The sequence below is a fragment of the Hylobates moloch genome, unplaced genomic scaffold (genome assembly GCF_009828535.3).
Source record: "Hylobates moloch isolate HMO894 unplaced genomic scaffold, HMol_V3 SCAFFOLD_6, whole genome shotgun sequence".
In the NCBI taxonomy this organism is placed as follows: domain Eukaryota; kingdom Metazoa; phylum Chordata; class Mammalia; order Primates; family Hylobatidae; genus Hylobates; species Hylobates moloch.
In genome coordinates, this window is record NW_026652281.1 from 14,969,956 (window position 1) to 14,993,284 (window position 23,329).

General features: G+C 44.7%; 1 protein-coding gene across 1 annotated transcript in view; it reads left to right on the top strand.

Moving 5' to 3' along the window:
- The window catches only part of CFDP1 (craniofacial development protein 1), a 151,831-nt gene that overhangs the window by 120,839 nt on the left and 7,663 nt on the right, over window positions 1-23,329 (top strand). Inside the window, exon 6 of the mRNA XM_032156409.2 lies at window positions 20,068-20,226. Within this exon, the coding sequence (XP_032012300.1) occupies window positions 20,068-20,226 (159 nt within the window). The remainder of the gene's footprint in view (window positions 1-20,067; window positions 20,227-23,329) is intronic.

A 23,329-nucleotide genomic window follows, 5' to 3' on the forward strand; every position in this document is an offset into this window, starting at 1 on the left:
TGTATCTTGTGAATAAGTTAAATGAGGATAAGAAATCTATCTCCAGTGGCCAAAAAAGAGTCTGGCACACTGAAGGCACTCAACGATAAGGGCTGAGTTGATGAATATCTCATTTAATCATTACCCTGCAAGGTAGTTCTTACTATCTTCATTTTACTAATTGGTTACTCACTTGAGACTCGAGAAATTAACTTGCCCAGAGTAAAAATAAATACAGTCACACACCACTCGTGTGTTCACGGTGATGCTGGTGTAAACAAACCTACCGTGCTGCCAGTCATATAAAAGAGAATAAACTGCTATGTTACTGTTTTATGTATTTATAGTATACTTTTTTTTTTTTTTTGAGACAGAGCTTCGCTCTTGTTGCCCAGGCTGGAGTGCAATGGCAGAATCTCAGCTCACTGCAACTTCCACCTCCTGGATTCAAGCAGTTCTCCTACCTCAGCCTCTGGAGTAGCTGGGATTACAGGCACACTCCACCAGGCCTGGCAAATTTGTATTTTCAGTAGAGATGGGGGTTTCACCATGTTAGTCAGGCAGGTCTTGAACTCCTGGCTTCAGGTGATCCACCTGCCTCTGCCTTCCCAAGTGCTGGGATTACAGGCGTGAGCCACCGCACCTGGCCCTATGGTATACTTTTAATTGTTATTTTAGAGTGTATTCCTTCTACTTGTTAAAAAAAAAAAAAAAAAAAAAAAGTTAATGTAAAACAGCCTCAGGCAGGTCCTCCAGGAAGGAATCCATAAGAAAGCCTTGTTATCACAGGGGATGGCAGCTCCAGACACGTTGCTCTTGAAGACTTTCCAATGGGACAAAATAAAGAGGTGAAAGACAGTGATACTGATGATCCTGACCCTGTGTAGACCTGGACTAATGTGTGTGTTTGTCTTAGTTTTTTTTTTAATGTTAAAAAGTAAAAACAATGAAAACATTTTAAAATAGAAAAAACCTTACAGAAACAGGGTATAAAGAAAGTTTTTCTACAGCTGTGCTATGTTTTAAGCTAAGCGTTACTACAAAACAGTCAAAAAGTTTTAAAAGATTAAAAAGTTTATAAAGTTACAGTAAGCTAAGGTTAAATTTTTATTGAAGAGAAAAAAAAATTTTTTAAATAAATGTATTATAGCCTAAGTGTACAGTGGTTATAAAATCCACAGTAGTGTGCAGTAATGTCCTTTTCCTTCACATTCACTCACCACTCACTCACTGACTCACCCAGAGCAACTTCCAGTCCTGCGGGCTCCACCATTCATGGTAAACGTCCTGTACAGCTGTACCTTCTTTTATCTTTTATACACAGGTTAAGTATCCCTTACTCAAAATGCATGGGACCAGAAGTGTTTCAGATTTGGGATTTTTTTTTTTTTTAATATTTGTATTCTACTTAGTGGTTGAGCATCCCTAATCTAGAAATTCAAAATTTGAAATGCTCCTTTGAGTGTCATGTCAGTGCTCAACATGTTTTGGATTTTAGAACATTTTAGATTTCAGATTTTTGGGTTTAGGATGCTCAACTGTACCATATTTTTACTGTACCTTTTCTAGGTCTAGATGCGTTTAGACACAGATGCTTACCATTGTGTTACAGTTGCCTACAGTACTTAGTACAGTAACATGCTATACAGATTTGTAGCCTAGGAGCAATAAACTTTACCACACAATGTAAGCCTATAGTAGGCTATACTATCTAAGTTTGTGTAAGTACACTCTATGGTGTTGGGCACAACAGTGAAATCACCTAACACATTTCTCAGAACATAAGCAACACATGACTATAAATAAAAATTGATTAAGTGGGAGGGACAGGTTTCTACACTGACTGCAAAGCCACTGTACCCAAGTGCTTTAAAAACACAGATCCGAAATAGTGTTGATGATATCTGGGACTTCACTTTACAAGCAATGCCCAGATATTCTAATATTCCTGTGTAAAGACTAGATTTCTGATTCTTCTTAGAAAATGTATACATGACCATCATGTAGAAAACAAATTAGGAAAGTTTAATAGGCTGGGCGCAGTGGCTCACGCCTGTAACCCCAGCACTTTGGGAGGCCGAGGCGGGCGGATCATGAGGTCAGGAGATCGAGACCATCCTGGCTAACACGGTGAAACCCCACCTCTACTAAAATTACAAAAAAATTAACTGGGTATGGTGGCGGGCGCCTGTAGTCCCAGCTACTCAGGAGGCTGAGGCAGGAGAATGGCATGAACCTGGGAGGTGGAGCTTGCCGTGAGCCAAGATCACGCCACTGCACTCCAGCCTGGGCGACACAGCAAGACTTGGTCTCAAAAAAAAAGAAAAAGAAAAAGAAAACAAATTAGGAAAGTTTAAATGTGTTTCCTAAAGGAGGTTGTGATAGATACCAACTGAGAGATGTGTTGTTTCTTCTGGATGCTTATATATAATTTTAAATTTATGGTTTAAAGCAGGGGTGTCCAAGGGAGAGAATACAGTCATGAGTTCTTAGTTTCTATTTCTGGGTGGGCCAATAAAGCCCCTTCCTCACCCCCCTTTTCTGCTTATCGGTAGAGACAGAAACTAAAAAGCGTGGCTTCAGGCTGCTAAAAGCCCAAAACAAAACAAAACAATAACAACAGAATAAGGCAGGTTGGGCAAGCTTGGTTTAAAGTATTACCTGAGAGAGAGGTAAATCTGTTGAGGCAGAAAGTAGATTAGTAGTTGCCAAGAGCTGGTGGGGGGAATGAAGAGTAACTGCTACTGGATATAAGGGGCTTTTTGGGAGGAGTGGCAATTTTCTAAAATGAGATTGTGGTAATGAATATACTAAAAACTACTGAGTTGTACCATTTTAAATAGGTGAAATCTTTAGAATGTGGGTTACATCTCAGTAAAGCTGTTATAAAAAGTATTAGTCAGGCTGGGCGCTGTGGCTCACGCCTGTAATTCCAGCACTTTGGAATGCCGAGGTAGGAGGATCCCTTGAGCCCAGGAGTTCAGGATCAGCCTGAACAACATAGTGAGATCTTGTCTTGTAAAAATAATAATAATAATAATAATAATTAATTAATTAAAATATTAAAGTATTAGCTGTTAGCTGAGCGAGGCATGATGGCGTGTGCCTATGAGTCCCAGCTACTCAGGAAGCTGAGGCAGGAGGATCACTTGAGCCCAGGAGTTCAAAACCAGCAAGATCCCATCTCTTAAAAAAAAAAAATACTAGCTGAGAATAAGAAATAATAAGTCATCAGATTTTCCAGCATTCTTCCAGAGTACAAGTACGTTTAGCAGCTTATATTTAGGTTTTTGTTTCTCTTCATTCTTAGAGGGAAACTATTCCTTGGTGTGACTGAAGTCATGTTTTTTGATTTTGTTCTTTTATTTGCAAGAGTCCCCCTCGTTTCAGTTGTTTCATTCACATGAGACAATCAGTGTCCCATATTCTGAGCCCCTTTCCTTCATCTGAACAGTGAGAACAATGAACACGCTCATGCAATCCTTGCAGAGTTACCAGCTGAGCCTCACGGTGACTGGAAGGCCATAATAAAGCCACTGGTCCCCCAGGAGAGGGTGTTAATCACACACTCTCACAGTCTGGGGTGAGGAGCCCCGGGTCAGAGGCCTTGCTCTCACAGCAGGGAGATTGTGATGCCAAGTTTCCCAAAGCAAATGGTTAATACACAGGGAAGAATCAAAGAATGGAAGGGTCTGCCCTACTTTAGTTGATTGCACTTGATTTTTTTTCTTTTTTTTAACTAGTATTCCTTCAGTCTATGCTGGCGGAGCGGCCAACTTTGTTTCAGCAGACCTTCTTCGTCTGCCAGCCAGTGAACGCTAAAGCATCTTTTTCAAACTTTTTGGCCTTCGATCATAGTTAGGACACGTTTTACATTATGACCCAGTGTGAGTCATGGTCACATAAAAGCGCATGCTCCTAGGGGGTCTCAGAATGCAAAGAAACTGGATTTGTTTAAGGGTTCATACATCACCTAGCAGTAGGGATGGGATGAACCTTGGAGGACAGACTACATTTCTGAATGAAAAGGCTGTTTTAGCAACCCCTGGCTAGCAGATTAAGGAAAGAAACCCTACTTACCATTTTCTCTTGCTCTAGAGATGGAGGATGGGAATTCTTTTTGATGGTCAGTGATGCTGTGGGTGGTTTACAGATGGCTCAGCTGTGGTTAGCCTCTATGAAAACCATTTCCTGCATGCAGTAAAAAGAAAGTTTTCTGCTTTCAGTATCAAACTACGTGGGAACGAATATTTCTTTGTTGAAATCCATTGTATTGCCTTAGCAAAGTGACACTTAGGGCTCATGCTTAAGTAACCCCATTCTTGTGGTCACCCTTGTATAGATGATTGCTTCCTAAGGGCTCTTTAAATCCTGGGTTGTGAGGGGTGGCACCACAGGGGAACGCTGATGATGCCGTATCCCAGCTTTGTGAGGAGAAGTGGGAGCTGCCTCTGGAGGAAGAGGGGCAGGTTGGGATCTGAGCCTCATTAAGTTTTCCCATTGATGTTAGTAGAACTGTGGCTTCTAGGAGGTCAGAGATGCTACCCTGGCAACTGAGTGAGCAAACGATGTTGCGGATGCCACTGAGAAAATAGATACGGGAGTCAGGACCCTAGCAGGAGTGCTAAGTGCTGAAAAATGACCTTCACCACTTCAGCCTCGTGTAATGCAAGGACCGTAAAGTACACTCCCCCCCCCAACCCCAGATGTAACTTTGAGGCGTCAAGGATCACAGCTGTGTCCAATGTCTATCTCCTCCTCATTTGGAATGTTGCTTATTTAGTAGCAGTTAGAAGTTTAGGGCTGGGCATGGTGGCTCACACCTGTAATCCCAGCACTTTGGGAGGCTGAGGTAGGTGGATCACAAGGTCAAGAGATCAAGACCATCCTGGCCAACATGGTGAAACCCCATCTCACTAAAAATACAAAAATTAGCTGGGCATGGTGGCATGCGCCTATAGTCCCAGCTACTCAGGAGTCTGAGGCAGGAAAATCGCTTGAACCCGGGAGGCAGAGGTTGCAGTGAGTCAAGATCGTGCCACTGCACTCCAGTCTGGCAACAGAGACTTCATCTCAAAAAAATAAATAAAGTAAAGTTTGGTATTGAGAGGGGGTAATTTTGCAAAATGTGTTCAGCTCATGTGAGTTTCATTTAAAGCTGTGTGCTTAATGTGGCTACTCATTTCTAGAAAGGGGCAGGAATGACTTGTTTTAAGAGAGGTGTCTATGATGTAAGGAATTATTCTGATTTGACTGAGGACACACCCGTATCCTGAAACTTTAGCCTAATCTCAACCCGAGAGGTGCCCAATAATTTAAAATTTATGTTAACATCCTCAGATTTTTTAATGAAGAGACAGAGACATGCATCCCTGGGAGAAAAAAGAAAGCTGAAAGTCTAAAAGCAGGATGCTGATATTTAAGAAAGCATGCCGGCCAGGTGCGGTGGCTCACGCCTGTAATCCCAGCACTTTAGGAGGCCGAGGCGGGCGGATCACAAGGTCAGGAGATCGAGACCATCCTGGCTAACACGGTGAAACCCAGTCTCTACTAAAAATATAAAAAATTAGCTAGGCGTGGCAGCGTGCGCCTGTAGCCCCAGCTGCTGGGGAGGCTGAGGCAGGAGAATGGCGTGAACCTGGGAGGCGGAGGTTGCAGTGAGCCGAGATTGCGCCACTGCACTCCAGCCTGGGCAACAGAGTGAGACTCCATCTCAAAAAAAAAAAGAAAGAAAGCATGCCAACTCCGTAGTCAACAGTCAGCCAAACAACACACCACTGAGGCACATTGCTCATCTGCCCAGTGCTTTGTCTGTCCTGTTGACTTAGTTGGAGAGATGTACTATTTGCCTGACCATGTTGTCCCTGATGGGAACGATCACGGGAATGTTCATGAGAGTGTGTGGCTCCAGCTGTCAGACCAGTACACACCAGTCACAGTCACAGCAGAGCACAGTTCTCCTTGAGAAGGGTCATTGACCTTTTTCTTTTTTTTGTGATGACGGAGTGTCGCTCTGTCGCCCAGGCTGGAGTGCAGTGGCGCGCTGGAGTGCAGTGGCGCGATCTCAGCTCACTGCAACCTCTGCCTCCCTGGTTCAAGCAATTCTCCTGCCTCAGCCTCCTGAGTAGCTGGAATTACAAGTGTGTACCACCATGCTTGGCCAATTTTTTGTATTTTTTTAGTAGAGACGGGGTGGGGTCTCACCATGTTGGCCAGACTGGTCTCAAACTTTTGACCTTAGGTAATCCACCCACCTCGGCCTCCCAAAGTGCTAGGATTACAGGGGTGAGCTACCACACCTGGCCAGGTCATTGACTTTTAATGCCAGATGCTGACTCTTCCTCAGCTTTTCTTGGCCTCTGCGGCTGTGACTGGTGGGAGCCCATATGGAACCAGTATCTGGAAAATAAGCTGTGTCTTCCTCTGTTGAGCTCACAGGGTTCTGCATAAAGAAAGTTGTCATTATGGTCTTTGTTAGAAGCTGTATTTAATAATTCCTTTAAAATTGTGTCTCAGAAATGTAAATTGTCTGTTTGCATTGGTCAATAAATTATTCTCCCCAGCAACAGCATTTGCACCTCAGGGGCAAAGCATCTCCTCCCCAGGCAGAATCTAGTTTCCATTACACTCAACATTTCCTCCTTGGAGAGCCCCCTGGCCTTCTTTACTCCCACACTGCTGTGAAATGGTGGAGTGTCCTTCTCTGCTTTGCCAGGACTCCCCCACCATGGGAGTGGTTCAAGGAAGGAAATTGCTAGAGCAGAGGTGGGAAGGGCTGCAGCATTATCTCTTTCCCGGGGAGGAGATGAAACCACATTTGAGTGGACAAAGGGAAAGGGAAATTCAGAAGTATCATTTTCTTAGAGGTCTGGCAGCAGGTCAGAAGAGGTTTTCTTTGCTGCTGACTTCATGTCATTTAACCCTCATGCGTACCAGGCACCAGGCCTTGAGAAGTCTCCACTCATCTAGGCGAGGGCCTCCATGTTGGCCAGAGAGGCCTCTGTCCTCGCCACATGCCTGTCCAATCTAGGACTCTGCTGAAGATCCCATAGCCTTTTGCCTTTTCTCTAGTTAACTGCTCTTTTACTTTTTATTTTTATTTTTATTTATTTAATTAATTAATTAATTTTTTTTTTTGAGACGGAGTTTTCGCTCTTGTTGCCCAGGCTGGAGTGCAATGGTGCGATCTCAGCTCACCACAACCTCTGCCTCCCGGGTTCAAGCGATTCTCTTGCCTCAGCCTCCCGAGTAGCTGGGATTACAGGCATGCGCCTCCATGCCTGGCTAATTTTGTGTTTTTAGTAGAGACAGGGTTTCTCCATGTTGGTCAGGCTGTTCTCGAACTCCTGACCTCAGGTGATCCGCCCACCTCGGCCTCCCAAAGTGCTAGAATTACAGGTGTGAGCCACCACGCCCGACCTCTTTTACTTTTTAAAGACTTTTTTTTACAGCTACAGCTTTACTCTCCTTTGGGGATTTCCTGAATATTTGTATATTTGTCCTTCAAATAGGACTTTGTTTGTTTGTTTGTTTGTGTTTGAGACAGGGTCTCATCCTGTCATCCAGGCTGGAGCACAGTGTCACGATAACAGCTTACTACACTCTTGAACTTCTAGGCTCAAGCGATCCTCCCTCCCTGGCCTCCCAATAGGCTTGAGCCAGCACACTGCCTGGCCTTTCAAATAGGATTCTTTACTATTAATTCACCCTACTCTGTCTGTAGAGATAGCCAAAGATGTTATAGAGTGAGGCATAAGAAATAAGTAGTCAGAACTTCCTGAGAATACTATCTCACATATTATACATGAATTACAAATTAATTACAGAGGGAAAATGTACCTTTAAAGTGAGAGCTCTGGCAGTCACAGCCTTACCCAACGGATCATGGTTGTCATTGCCAGGATGGGCTGACCTGACACTAGTGCCCCTGATGATGGTGCAGTAAGAAGTATCCAACCTCATCTATTTAGCATCCTCGGCAAAAATATTTAACCTGAATCTAGTCATAGGAAACAGATAAATCCAATGAGCAACATTCTATAGGTCAACCAGACTGGACTCGTAAAAATTAACAAGATACCGAAGACCAAAAATCAAAACAACAAAACCAAAGGCAAGAGACTGCTAGATTACAAGATTAAAGGAGACTAAAGAAACTTTCAAAGTGATGCATGATGGGAGAGAATGGGGAACAACTGACGAGGCCATTTTGGGAGGTGCGTTGAAGGAAATTTGAACCTGGACTTTATATTGGACTATATATTGTGTCATTATATCAGTGTTACATTTCTTGGGTGTATGTTGGAAAGTGTCCTTGGGAGATACATGCTAAAGTGTGTAGAGGTGAAATGATGCAATGGCTCCACACGGCCACCAAAAAGTAAATTTATATATAGAAAGAAAAGTTATATGTGGCAAAATGTTAACAATTGAATCTAAGTGAAGCGTATTTAGATAAATAGTGGTTCTGTTTTCAACTTTTCTTTCAGTTTCACATTTTTCAAACTATAAAGTTGGGGGGATTTTCGCACCAGACCATATTGGAATTCCTCACCAGACCATACTGGAATTCTTGTACATAACCCTTCTGAGTTACCACCTTAAGGTTACAAAAACCAAGAAGAAAAAGCAAGAGACAGCCTCAAGTTTCATTAATGCCAGCGCCCCATTTCTCGTTATTGAGTATCATCATTATAAATTGCTGTGCTGGGAAACCCTTCTCTTTTTTTTTTTTTTTTTTTTTGAGATAGGATCTCACTCTGTCACCCAGGCTAGTGTGTAGTGGCATGATCTCTGCTCACTGCAACCTCCGCTTCCCGTTCTCAAGCAAACCTCCCACCTCAGCCCCCAAGTAGCTGGGACTACAGTCACACACCGTCACACCCGGCAAATTTTTTGTAGAGACGGAGTTTTGCCATATCGCCCAGGTTGAAGCCTTTCTTTAGGTTGGCCAAATGATGGCCCAATTTTGTGATGCTTTTGTGAATCCAGGAAACACATTTTTCCTTTCATGATATTTTCCTGGCCGGGTATGGTGGCTCACACCTGTAATCTCTGCACTTTGGGAGGCCGAGGCAGGCGGATCACTTGAGGTCAGGAGATCAAGACCAGCCTGGCCAACTTGGTGAAACCCTATCTCTACTAAAAATACAAAAGTTAGCCAGGCATGGTGGCAGGTGCCAGTAATCCCAGCTACATGGGAGGCTGAGGCAGGAGAATTGCTTGAATCCAGGAAGCAGCGTTGGCAGTGACCTGAGATTGCGCCACTGTCTTCCAGCCTGGGTGACAGAGCGAGACTCCGTCTCAAAAATAAATAAATAAAATAAAAATGTTTTCCTTTATTTCCTTTTATTTTTCTGAATGATAAAAGATAAATTGAGCATATAAATCCAGTACCTAGAGAAAAAGTGGTCATTTATCTTTTTTCAAAACAGCTTTATTTAGGTATAATTCCCATACCAGTCTACAATTAAACGGCTTTTAGTATATTTGCAGAATTGTGCATCACTACAACTTAGGACATATTCATTACTCCAAAAAGAATCCCTGCACCCTTTATCTGTCATTAGCTGTCAGCAGCTACCACCCTCAACTCCTATCCCCATTTCTCCTTGACCCTGGCAACCCTTAATCTACTTTCTGTCTGTGTAGGTTTGTCTGTTCTGGACATTTCATATCAGTGGAATCATACAATATATGATCCTTTGTTCCTGGCTTCTCTTGCTTAACGTAATGTTTTCATGATCCGTCCATGTTGTAGCAGGTATTGGTACTTCCATGTATTGGTATTCCTTTTTGTAGCCCATTAAGTAACTTATCTTACTGCCATTGAAGGTAGTTATTCACTTCCTTTTCTTTCTGTTCAAATAGACAAATATAACCATGAACAAGTCCAGGTGCAATGGCTCATGCCTGTAATCTCTGCACTTTGGGAGGCTGAGGCAGGCGGATCACCTGAGGTCGGGAGTTCGAGACCAGACTGGCCAACATGGCGAAACCCCATGTCTATTAAAAATGCAAAAATTCGCCAGGCATGGTAGCGGTCACCTGTAACCCCAGCTACTCGGGAGGCTGAAGCAGAAGAACTGCTTGAACCTCAGTGGCGGAGGTTGCGGTGAGCCGAGATCGCACCACTGCACTCTAGCTCGGGCAACAGAGCAAGGCTCCGTCTAAAAAAAATAGAAAAGCAATGAACACTGAACACTCACTCATTTGACTTTAAGACATCTCATTTGCTTTAGTTAGGGGCAGCAACTCAAACTTTCAACTTGAGATTCTCTATGGAATTTTTTTTAATGTAATTCAAGGGAATACATGCAAAGAGAGAAGACAGCTTGATGATATTTTGCTTTCTGAAGAACTAAGGCATGTTTCACCATATAATATCCCTCAGAAGCAAGAGTGGAATGAACATTCGCACACCTTGAAACTCACATGCCGACCAGGCGCGGAGGGAGGCTCATGCCTATAATCCCAGCACTATGGGAGGCCCAGGCGGGTAGATCACTTGAGGCCAGGCCTCATGGCGACCAGCCTGGCCAACATGGTGAAACCCTGTCACTACTAAAAATACATAAATTAGCTGGGTGTGGTGGTGGGCGCCTGTAATCCCAGCTATCAGGAGGCTGAGGCAGGAGAATCGCTTGAACCCAGGAAGCAGAGGCTGTAGTGAGCCGAGACCACGCCACTGCACTCCAGCCTGGGTGACAGAGCGAGACCCTGTCTCAAAAAAACGAAAAAAACTCTCACAGGCCTACCTGGTAGCACAAGTTCTTTTACATCTTCCTGCAGTATTTCTCTCTGCATTAGATGCATGAACCAAGCACCACAGATGTTTTACGTGCACCAAGGAAGTGTGTGGAAGAGGATCTGCACTTTCCTGACACTTATCAAACGTAGAGCTTCTCTGAAAGGTCTGAAGTAAGCAGAGTAATAAACACAAACAACACATTACTCTTTGTGGCAAGAGACACAAAGCCACTGAGTTGGCTGGTTGCAATGGAACAATAGACCAGTAAAGTACTGTTCTTCACAGAGCAGAATGTTAGCTTTCTCTTGGTGCTAGTACTGAGACTGCCCAGCAGGTTAGTTAGCTTGTCCCAGAGAAAAAGTCCATTTCACTGTCACTTCAGAGCCCCTATACCTATGTGACATTCTCAGAATGAATGTCCTTGATTATAATAGGAGACTAGGAGTCTGTGCATTTAGAGTACCTCTACTGCTTTTGGGAAAACAGTCCATGTCTTAGTAATTACAAATGGATGGTGGTGTCTTATATAGGAAGAGCTCTTCATTTAAATAGCACCAAAGTCAGCTAAAATTTCTTAGTTCTCCCTGACAGTCAGCTGAGAGGCCAGAACAGGGCAAAACACACCTTTGCTCAACAACACATGGAAGGAAGGGTTGGCAAGGGCTTCCTGTAATATGTTTCTGGAGATATTAGAATTCAGGACTTTGTCACTAAAACAGGTATGTTTTAGACACACGTTATAAAGATGTAAAGCAGCTGAAATCAAATCAGACAATTGTAAGTGCCCTTCATTATTGGCTTAGCAAAGAACAATAGAACTGAGGAATAAATCATTTTCTATTTGTATAAAAAAGTGGTAAAGCTGTTGCTACTTGCCAGCTTTTCTTTTTGCCTTTTGCTGATAGATGGCCCTTTTTTTGCTGGCACTGTTATCAACTTTATTAATAGATCTAAAAGTACTGACAATTTTTCAAGCCACAAAAGGTTTAAAAATCTTTGGAACTTCTTGTCATACTTCTGGTTTTCTGCTTTCCTGAGGCCGTTGTCCCGTAGAGTACTGTCAATACAGTGTTGAGAAGTGAATGGGAGTTAAACTAGCTCCCTAATATGCCATCAGTGGCTTCCAGTCCATTTCCTTGAGTGATCTAATCTTGGGCTTTGGGGAGATTACTTAGAGATTTATACAGGTGGGTAGTGAAATTTGCCCAGGGATTTGAGTTGTACTTTTTAGTATTACAGATTTTAGCTAACTCCAGAGAAAATGTGAAAGAGAAACATTGGTTCAAGACAGACAGCCCTCAACGAAGAATTATCTTCATAAGCTTGCTTTCTTCCTGTTTCTCAGAGAGTTCCAGGCCAATGTCAGACCTTCTGTGGCTCTGGACAATGTTAATAGTTCATGAATGAGCTACAAAAATTCCTGATGGGCCGGGCACTGTGGCTCACGCCTGTCATCCCAGCACTTTGGGAGGCCAAGGCAGGCGGATCACAGGGTCAGGAGATCGACACCATCCTGGTCTAAATCGGTGAAACCCCGTCTCTACTAAAAATACAAAAAATTAGCCGGGCATGGTGGCGGGCGCCTATGGTCCCAGCTACTCGGGAGGCTGAGGCGGGAGAATGGCGTGAACCCAGGAGGCGGAGCTTGCAGTGAGCCGAGATCGCGCCACTGCACTCCAGCCTGGGCGACAGAGCGAGACTCTGTGTCAAAAAAAAAAAAAAAAAAATTCCTGATGGACGCAGTCGTGTGAGCCTATAGTCCCAGCTACTTAGGAAACTGAGGCAGGAGGATTGCTTGAGCCCAGGAGTTTGGGACCAGTCTGGACAACATAGCAAGACTCTATTTCTTTTAAAAAAAAAAATTGTAAAGGTCCATTCCTACATTGTAAGCAGATGACAAATACTAAGGAAACTGCATATCTCTGCCAAAGAATTTTTTTTCCAAATAAGTTGCATTTTAGTGATTATGCAGGCTATTAGATGGAAGGCATAGACTTAATCCAGCCTTCACTTGTTGAAGTTTGGATTAAAGGTCAGTGGTGCTTCTGTACACATGTTAACCCTATCCTTGCTGGTCCACTTTTGGTACTGGTCTGTCAGTTCAAGTGTAGTGTTGAATATTTTGTTATGAGAAAAATAGTGTTTGGGTAAGTACATTGTCAAATAATGAGGATTTAATTCATTAAAAATGTAGTAGATTGGGCATAGTGGCTCACACCTGTAATCCCAGCACTTTGAGAGGCCAAAGTGGGATGATTGGGGCCAGGAGTTCGAGACCAGCCTGGGCAAAATAGCAAGATCCCTGTCTGTACAAAGATGTTTTTAAAATTATCTGGGTTTGGTGACATATGTCTATAGTCCTAGCTACTTGGACTTAAATCTAGCACCAAGCAAGGTGGAAAAGACAGTAGTCTGGGCGTCAAAAGCACTGAGTACTAACCCCAAGTCTCCTGCTATAAACTTGGGCAGGTTTCTTAACCTTTTGGAGTTTAGTTGACTGATCTATAAAATAAGGAGGTTAGACTAAACATGCCTTCAGCTCTTCTTCTTTTGTGCGCTTATAATATGTGGTTACAGTTTGCCTGTATGTTGATCTGTCCTCCACTAGATTTTTGTTTTGAAGCCGAAAATTAAGCTTTGTATATTTTTATATCCCCATTCCGAGCACAGTGTCTGGTAGAGAGTAAGTTCTCAGTAATCTCTGTTGAATGAATACAATGAATGAATGACTGAATTCCTTTCCAAACCTAAAATTCTATTCTGTGAGACAGCTGGGTACCTGGGGATGATTTTAAAGATCACCAGGAAAGATCTTCTACCATCCTTCACAAACAGTTGGTAAGCCCTGTCAGCCTTTCCACTTGGCAAGTTACTCTCCCAGCTCCTTTCCAGTACCTCTTTTAAACAAATAGCAGGATCCCAGGCATTGCTGAGAGTGGTCAGATAGAACAGTGCTCTTGCTCCAAAATAAATCGGTTGGACAAATCCAAGTCAGTGCTGATGGACATGGAGCAAGGTAAACAAGTTACCATAATATCTCTATGACAGACTCAACAGGATGAAGTTTATTGTTTAGTTAATATGACATTTTTGTTAAAATTACATTTCTTTTGCTAAAGAGAAGCAGAATAAGTTCTAGAAAATTTTCATTATAAACTTTGAACCTAGAAAGGAAAAAGATGACTTGTCATTTTACATTCTGTGTCTCTTTTACTTTTCTGAGTTTCTTAATCAAGGTCTTGGTTGGTGTCTGGTGTTATGATAGGTCTTGGTCTGGCATGGTGGGAAGGGAGTTGAAGATAATTGCTGATTGATGGATAACTGAACAAAATATGCAAGAAAGATAAGCTTGGAAAATAAGTGTCTCTTTCACCAGTATGAGCTGCACTCAGCCACTCTCTCTTATGGCACGGAAGCTGGCTGGTGAGAGCAAAGTCCACACTCCTTGAACAGGATTAGTCTTTACATCAAATTTATGGTAGTAAGGTCAACAAAGTCATGTGATGTTCAGGGGGAGGTGGTTGCAATGCCATTGTGACATTGGAAACATCTTGGTAATAACATTCCAGGGTGCCTCAGCCTAACATTTGGGATATAATCTGGGTGAGCAAATGCATGGTGCATTTCTTTGAACTTTGACTTGCAACAGGTGGGTGAGGAGTCTCTTGACTCAATGAAGTACTGTTGTCTGGAGAGTGGTCTGTTAAAGCAGACTTTCTGGCAGTACCTTGCCCTACGGCTTAGAATAAAGAACAAAGAAACCAGTGGTTCTGTTGGTCTGGAACTGGATTGGGTTTTTTTTTTTGAGATGGAGTCTCGCTCTGTCACCCAGGCTGGAGTGCAGTGGCGTGATCTCAGCTCACTGCAAGCTCCACCTCCCGGGTTCATGCCATTCTCCTGCCTCAGCCTCCCGAGTAGCTGGGACTACAGGCGTCCGCCACCACACCCGGCTAATTTTTTGTATTTTTAGTAGAGACGGGGTTTCACCGTGTTAGCCAGGATGGTCTCGATCTCCTGACCTCGTGATCCGCCCGCCTTGGCCTCCCAAAGTGCTGGGATTACAGGCGTGAGCCACAGCACCGGCTGGATTGGTTCTTGATGAAAACAAATCTCCAAGGGAATTCTGACTTCCCCATTCTACAGTTTTCCAATATACACAGTTGCCAGATGCCTGGAGAGCCAGTGCTGATTTGTCCCCTGCTAGCCATAGTTCTCAGAGGGAGGTGCGTGGCTGAAGTAGGCTTTCCTGTGTTCTTTCTCAGAATAGGGTCAGCGGCCCCTGCCCAGAGACTGATTCTTTCCCGCCTCAGCTTCCTGAAAGCCTGGTTGTTGTACCTTTGTGGCAGAGAAAGGGGCAAGATCACAGTAAATCTGCCTTTCTGAAAGCGGTGCTGAAATGACACCAGGATTAGGACAATGAAACCCCTCTCAGGGTGGGAGGGTGAGTGGGAGGGCTGAGAACCCTGAGGGAGCCCACAACCAGGTTCTAGGAAGAAGCTGCTGGTCTCCTGGTTATGATGAACCCCCTGTGTGTTCTGGCTGTTGCTATCAGTGTGTCATTCACTTTGATTTAGCCTCAAATAAAAGACAGATCATTTTGCTTTAGAGACTGTCACATTAGGACATCTCACACCTTGTTAATGACCCAGTGAAAGGAGAGCTGGAAGCCTTCCCCAAAAGCATAATAGCACAGGTGACATTTTACTGATGTTTAATGGTGAGCAAGGCAAAGGGGTATTATGGTTTTTTTCCTTTTCTGGAAACCTTCTCACTGCTGTGCATCAAAAAATCAAGTTTCTCATAGACTTCTCAAAGTAATTCGTCAAAAAGATGGCCTAACCCAGGAGTACCACTGGAGCTGTAGGCTGAAGGGGAGAGGTGGCGTACATAGACTGTGGTGCTGCCCAAATTAAATGGGGAACCCTGGGCTGTTGAGAGCTGATGGGAGAATAAAAGTGAATTGTTCCCCTTAAAATCTCCAGTGTAGAAGTGCTCTAAAAAATACTTTGTTCTACAAAGATCTGATTCTCTTCCATGAGTTGGTTCTGCAATCCAGGTGACATTGTTGACTTAATTGAGTGCTCACTGTTCGCAGAACTCTATCAGTGGGTAGAGAGGTTTGGAGACACAGGGACTTAAATAGCTACAGAAAGATAAAGATTACACGAGGAAAATAATTTTTCTCCTAAAAGCCTTAGTTAGAGTCCCCTCAAAGCAGAACATAAGACAAGGATTTTGAGTGCAGGGAGTTTATTTGGGAAGTGATCCCAGGAAGCAGGTGTGAGTGGTGGAAAGAATGAGACAAGGAAGGAGGAAAATTCAATATAAGAGTACAATTCCAAGGCCATGAGGGCTTGATGCCACCAGAACTTCTGAGAAGCATTCCACCTCCTACAACTACCTTGTGAGGGTAGGAGGCTGGCCATTTAACCACCAGCTTTTGTGTTCCTTCAGGCTAGCCCCAATGGCTTGAGCTCCACCACCTGTCCGGGCAGTACTTGTGGCATGCAGGCAGGCTCAGAGGAGACCCTGCAGCCAGAAATGGAAAGTCCTCAGGCATATGCTTTTGTTGGGGTGTTGTCAACAGTGAGTCTGCACTTGCCCAGAACCATTTAGTGCAGCTGCAGCTGAAATAAGAGTTCACAAGCATCTAAAGAAAAGATCAGTGTTCCCATATGAAAAGAACTGGTATGATAGAAATACCACCGGGGCACCTAATCCAGAGGTTAGGGAAGGCTTCCTGGAGGAAGTGGTTTTAAAGCTGAGATAAGGCTTAATATGGTGGCTCTTCGGGAGGCCAAGGCAGGAGGATTGCTTGAGTCCAAGAGTTTGAGACCAGCCTTGGGCAACATAGCAAGACCCTGTCTCTACAAATCATAAAAAAGATAGTTGAACGTGGTGGCACACACCTGTAGTCTCTGCAACTCAGGAGACTGAGGTGGGAGGATCACTTGACCCAGGGAGATTGAGGCTGTAGTAAGCTGTGATTTCACTGCTGTACTCTAGCCTGGGTAACAGAGTGAGAACCTGTCTCTAAAAAAGTAAATACATAAAAATTTATTTTAATTAATATGTTTTAAAAAGGGGTCAGTGGGCCTCGGCGCAGTGGCTCACACCTGTAATCCCAGCACTTCGGGAGGCCGAGGTGGGCAGATCACCCAAGATCAGGAGTTTGAGAACAGCCTGCCCAACATGGCAAAACCCTATCTCTACTAAAAATACAAAAAATTAGGCAGGTGTTCTGCCCGGCCACCCATCGTCTGGGGAGTGAGGAGTGCCTCTGCCCGGCCACCCATCGTCTGGGAAGTGAGGCGCGCCTCTGCCCGGCCACCCATCGTCTGGGGAGTGAGGAGCGCCTCTGCCTGGCCGCCCCGTCTGGGAAGAAGTGAGGAGCGCCTCTGCCCGGCCGCCCCGTCTGGGAAGAAATGAGCAACGCGTCTACCCGGTCGCCCCGTCTGGGAAGTGAGGAGCGCCTCTGCCCGGCCGCCCCGTCTGGGAAGAAATGAGGAGCACCTCTGCCCGGCCGCCCCATCTGGGAAGAAGTGAGGAGCGTCTCTGCCTGGCCGCCCGGTCTGGGAAGTGAGGAGCGCCTCTGCCCGGCCGCCCCGTCTGGGATGTGGGGAGCACCTCTGCCCGACCGCCCCGTCTGGGAGGTATACCACGGAGGCCAGAAGCAATCTGGGGGCTGGACGTGGTGGCTCACGCCTGTGGTCCCGGCACTCTGGGGGGCCGAGGCGGGTTGATCACTTCGGGCTAGGAGTTCGAGACCAGTCTGGCCAACATGGCGAAACATATTAAAAATACAACAGACCAACCAACCAACCAACTCAGTGACAACAAAACAGGTCTATCCTGGAGTCATACTCTAATTTTTTCTATTTTCCTCCCTTTCTGATCCTTTGTCCCACTTTCTTTTTCTTCCTCTTCGTTCTCCTTCTTCGTCAAATAGAGGATCGAGTTATTATCACTGATCCATATAAAGTCCCTCTCTCATTTATTTTGATTCCCACTCCCCATTTCTATTCCCCGTCTTCCCATGTGCAACCTTCCTAATATGTTTGATACGCATCTTTTTGTTTATATGTATTTTTAGAAAATGTTTATTGTTTTTGTGTGCAAAAAAAAATTAATAAAAAAAAAAAAGAAAAAAAAAATTAGGCAGGTGTGGTGGCAGGCGCCTGTAATCCCGGCTACTTGGGAGACTGAGACAGGAGAATCGCTTGAACCCAGGAGGCAGAGGTTGCAGTGAGCCGAGATCACGCCAGTGCACTCCAGCCTGGGCAACAAGAGAGAAACTCTGTCTCAAAAAATAAAAATAAATAAAAATAAAAAGGGGTCAGTGAAGAGACATTTAAGCAGAAAGACATGATAAGCTTTGTGTTTTGGAAAATTCAGTCTAATTACAGCATGTCACTAGATACCAGGATAGGGCCATTGAGTGAGGATGGGGAAAAACAGGTCAGGGAGACCAGTAAAGAGGCTGTTCAATTATCCAGGTGATATAAAAATGAGAATTCAGGCAGTAGCAGTAAGGAAGGTGAGAAGGAAAAAGATTTGAGACACAGTAAGTTTCCATATCCCCACTCAGGCTCCGTTCCTGGTAAAATGGTGAAAGAGAAAGAGTGTGTGTGTGTGCGTGCACTCACGTGCGCATATGACATTGTAAGGGTTGAGTTGTCTGGAAAACAGTGCTTAGAAGATGTGAATTGAAAGCTCATAAAGAGCTATTTGGAGTTCTCTTAAGCAAACTGGGAAGTAAAGTAACTAATGAGAAAATCTCTCAAGTCACTTCTCATCTGGAGGCGAGATAGCGCAGTGCACCACTCTGAGAGTTGGGAGAGATCTTGCTTTGTCCCAGATCTGCATTGTCTATTGCTTTGACCCTTGTTTTATCATTTAACCTCTCTGAACTTTGTTTATTTGTCCAACTTAATACAAGAATGATGAAGCTTGCCCAGCCTATTCTGAGTTGATCTTAAGCTCAGCATGTACTGGGGTGTGACCCAAACAGGGAAGCTGACATCCTCTCTACTAAAGTTAATAGAATGAGAATGTTTAGGGTCATTGTTCAGTCCCAGCAGTCTGGTGTTCAGTGTGGACGTTGGCCTGTTGGCTCACCCCAGGCACAGGGGTGAGTAGTCGTTCACCTTACTGTGCGGCAGGGACGTGGGGTTTCGGAATGGGTTAGGGTGATACTAGGCTATTTCGAAGATGATCCCTTCCAACTCTGAGACTGGGTCCTGTGTCACAGGCCTTAGTGAGAGTTAGATGAGATCATGGTTACAAAAGCACTTGGAGAGCAAACATTCTAGACAAGTAAAGGTATTATTATCAGTAGACCATGTGACATTAGCTCATAGTTTTTAAAAATATTTAACTTTCTTGCATATCCCCATGAGGCAGAAAATAACTTCCAAGTTCCTACATGCTGGTAGATGATTTCGTTTCATTTCATAAAGAGACCAAACCTTCCCTCATACCATCTTACCTGCATTTTGCTTTTCTTATTTTATCTCATATGTTTAACAATGACTGGAAACATTTGACCTGCCAAGACTTGAATTTGGGCATCTGGGGTTTCTCCCACTGTCCATGATAGCATCACCAGTAAGTGGAGCACAGGCTGTACATTCCCCGTGTGAGCGTTCGGAGTGAGGAATGTTCTCCACCTCCTGGAAAAAACCAGGGCTCAACTCACAGGAGTTGAAAGGAAACTGATTTTAGAACCCTCTTACAGTACTGTGACTTTTCACTCATCAGTGTTGGGAACTGGTTCTCTTTCTCTTAAAAGAACCCCCTGGGGCTTTAAGCTTAAACGATGACAGTGACTCAGAGTAGCTCATGCTTATTGCACCTTGACGCTGTGCCAAGTGCTGTTTTAGCCCTTTACGTGTAAGATACACCACAGCCTGTGAGTAAGCATTTGCTTTGTAGATTAGGAAACCAAGGAACATGCAGTAAGTAACTGGCCTAGAGTCACACAGTTAAGCTGGAAGTTGGACCTTGGCATGTGACTCCAAAGCCCTGCCTGAAGCGCTGCTCCCCACCTCCTTGCAAGCAGAGACCTGCCACACAGAGCCCACAGAGGTCTGAAGGAGGCAGGATTTCCTGTTCGCAGCTCAGGAGAGCAGACAGTGGTGTTAAGCAGGAAAAGCACATTAGAGTTCCAGTTTACTTACAGTGCTCTCCACACCAGGAAGGAAATGCCCCAAATATGAACATGGCTTCCACTAAGGTAAATGGCTCCAATCTAGGGGATTCCCATTTGCATCAAAAAAACTGTTAATCTAGAGATCAGAGTTTTTACCTGCTACATCTTTCGTATTTTCTTTCCTTAGGTTAAAAAGATCAAGTGGCATGAGCAGCCTTTTGGGGAAAATTGGTGCCAAGAAGCAGAAAATGAGCACCCTTGAGAAGTCCAAACTGGACTGGGAGAACTTCAAGGAGGAGGAGGGGATTGGTGAAGAACTGGCTATCCATAATCGAGGGAAAGAGGGGTAAGAAGGAGTAGGTTATATGCCTTGGAAAATCCTCAGAACCCTGAAATCAAATGATTTATTGGAGACAAACTGCCCACTGTAAGCAAGCAGGAGCTTTTCATGGTGGAACTAAAAATGTGAGCACTTTGGTTTGTCAGTAAGGCTCTGTTCCAGTGTGGGGCAGGGCCTGTCACTGGGAAGGCCACTGCGGGTGGAGGGAAGGCGGGGCATGTGAGGAGTACTCTCAGGGCCAGTCACGTCTGCCAAGCTGAATTTGCTGAATTACAGCTCCAGTGAACTGTAAGTTGCCTAGTGGTTGGATCTGGCCCACGGTAGCAGCCTTGGCCTTATCTGAATCATTTGTCCTTCCGAGAAGCCAAACTAGTTTAAATCCATCAAAAACTGAGCCAATGGAATGCCTAGATGTTGCATTATTGTGAATTTTTTTTTGTCTGTGTCATTATGGCCCAGGGTGGGGCTTTACCCTTGGCTATAGCCTGTGTGATAGGCCATGCCCTCAGACAGCACCGCAGGCCATCACTTGCACCTCTTTCTCTTTGCTGTGGAATACAAAGAGGATGTTCATAACCTATGTATTCAGTTGTAAAAAGGGTCCTTTCCTTGTCATATTTGTCTTACTGGCGATTAAACAAAAATCAAGAAAGAAATGGTGGCCAGGCATGGTGGTTCACACCTGTAATCACGGCATTTTCGGAGGCCGAGGCGGGCAGATCACTTGAGGTCAGGAGTTCGAGACCAGCCTAGCCAACCTGGCAAAACCCCATCCTACGAAAAATACAAGAATTAGCCAGGCATAGTGGTGCACGCTTGTAATCCCAGCTACTTGGGAGGCTGGGGCAGGAGGATCACTTGAACCCGGTAGGTGGAGGTTGCAGTGAGCCAAGATTGAACCACTGCACTCCAGCCTGGGTGACAGAGCAAGACTCTGTCTCAAGAAAGTAAGAGAGAGAGAGAGAAAGGAAAAGAAAAGAAAGAAAAGGTGTTCATAAGTAGTACTTACGGACCTCAGAAGGCACTAAGGAAGTTACCACAGAAATGGCTTCATGGCTCAAAATCAACAGTCCTCACCCCTAGCCATGAAAGGAAATGTTGAGTGTCCCACCAGAGAGCCCTGGCTGCTCGGCAGCTCTGCTCCTTACCAGTAAGCTCTTCTCCACCAGCATACTGGACATCTCTGAGGCTCAGCTCCTTTACCAATAAAACTGGGATAATGATACCATCCTCACTATGTGGTTGTGATAATCTCATGAGATAATATATGTATTGCTTACGTATATGTAATATACATAAAGCACTTTACAGAACACCTGTCACATAAAGGCTTGCATTAAGTCCAAGTCATTCAAGTTTTTTTTAAGAGACAGGGTCTCACTATGTTGCCCAGGCTGGTCTCAAACTTTTGAGCTCAAATGATCCTCCTGCCTCGGCCTCCTGTGTAGCTAGGACTACAGGGGCACACCCCTGCACCCAGCTCATTCAGGTTATTAATGACAGGCAAAGGATTTGTTTGGGGGGATCATATTTCTAAATTAGGCTTCAAGATTATCTAAATGAACCTGGAAGCTGACCAGTATGTTTTTTTTTTTTCCTAAACATTTATTTATGTATTTATTTATTGGGAGACGGAGTCTCACCCTGTCACCCAGGCTGGAGTGCAATGGCATGACCTTGGCTCACTGCAACCTCTGCCTGCCGAGTTCAAGCGGTTCTTCTGCCTCAGCCTCCCCAGTAGCTGGGATTACAGGCACGCGCCTACACGCCCAACTAATTTTTGTATTTTTAGTAGAGACGGGGTTTCACCATGTTGGGCAGGCTGGTCTCAAACTCCTGGCCTCGTGATCCACCCGCCTCGGCCTCCCAAAGTTCTGGGATTACAGGCGTGAGCCACCATGCCCAGCCCAAAAAAAAACATTTTAAACAGCTTCCTGAGCTTGTTTAACTATCAGTCTAAGCTGGAATGCTACAGGACAGGGAGAGGGAGCCAGAGTGATCGGGGAAGACTCCGGGTGAAGTTCAGTGTTGTCTCTTCACGAGTGGCAGCTCTGACATGCGCCCCATACTTCTCCATTCAGATTCAGCTCCACTAACTCGCAGCTCCGTCCTGTTCTCCACTCTTGCACAGTGATCTGAGACAGCAGAGGAACTATCAGTGTGTGCTACACATTATTGCTTCTCTGAATATTGATTATATGAGTTGGACAGTGTTCACTCTGCTTTGAGTTAGTAGAAGTCTTAGAAAAGTAAGGAGTGCTGGGAGCAGTGGCTCACTCCTGCAATCCCAGCACTTTGGGAGGCCAAGGCAGGAGGATTGCTTGAGCTCAGGACCAGCCTGGGCAACATAGCAAGACCTTGCCTCTACTAAAAACCAAAAACATTAGTTGGGCTTGGTGCACACCTGTAGTCCCAGTTACTTGGGAGGCTTAGGCGTGAGGATCGCTCACCTCCAGAAGATTGAGGGTGCAGTGAGCTCTGATCGCACCAGTGCATTCCAGCCTGGGTGAAAGAGTGAGACCCTGTCCCAAAAAATAAAAATTTTCAATTAAAAAAAAAGTAAGGAGTGGTGCTGTTAAAGATAGGAAGAGTTAACAAAATGTAGAGTGGAAGAGAAAAGAAGATTAAAAAGAACATCTGCCTAGTGAGAACTTTTCAGGCAGTGCAAAGTCACATAACTGGGTTAGGGAATAACTAACTAATACCATCCTCCTTTATGCTCTGCTTTTCCCTCCTTTGCTTGAGGCTTCTCCCCTCATTCGCCCAGCCAGATTCCACAGATGTGACTACATGCTTCCAGTGCAGATCTACTGGCTCTGTGCTCTGCCTCAGCCCTTCTCACCTGCCTTCTTGAGTGCCCAGCCCCACATCTCCACTCACTCTCCTTTTCTGGCTCCTGCAGATGGATTAAAGGAGCCCAGCCCCTAGGCCAGCGAAGGGACTGGCGCTCTGTTCCTCACCTTGGCTGAGCATGAGAATCCTCTGGTGACATTTTCCAAAGTTCAGGTGACCACCTCTATACAGAGCTGCTGAATCAAGAGTCTAGAACAGGTAGGTCACAAATATCTGCATCTTTAAATTTTACTTCTCAGGTGATTCTTATGCACAG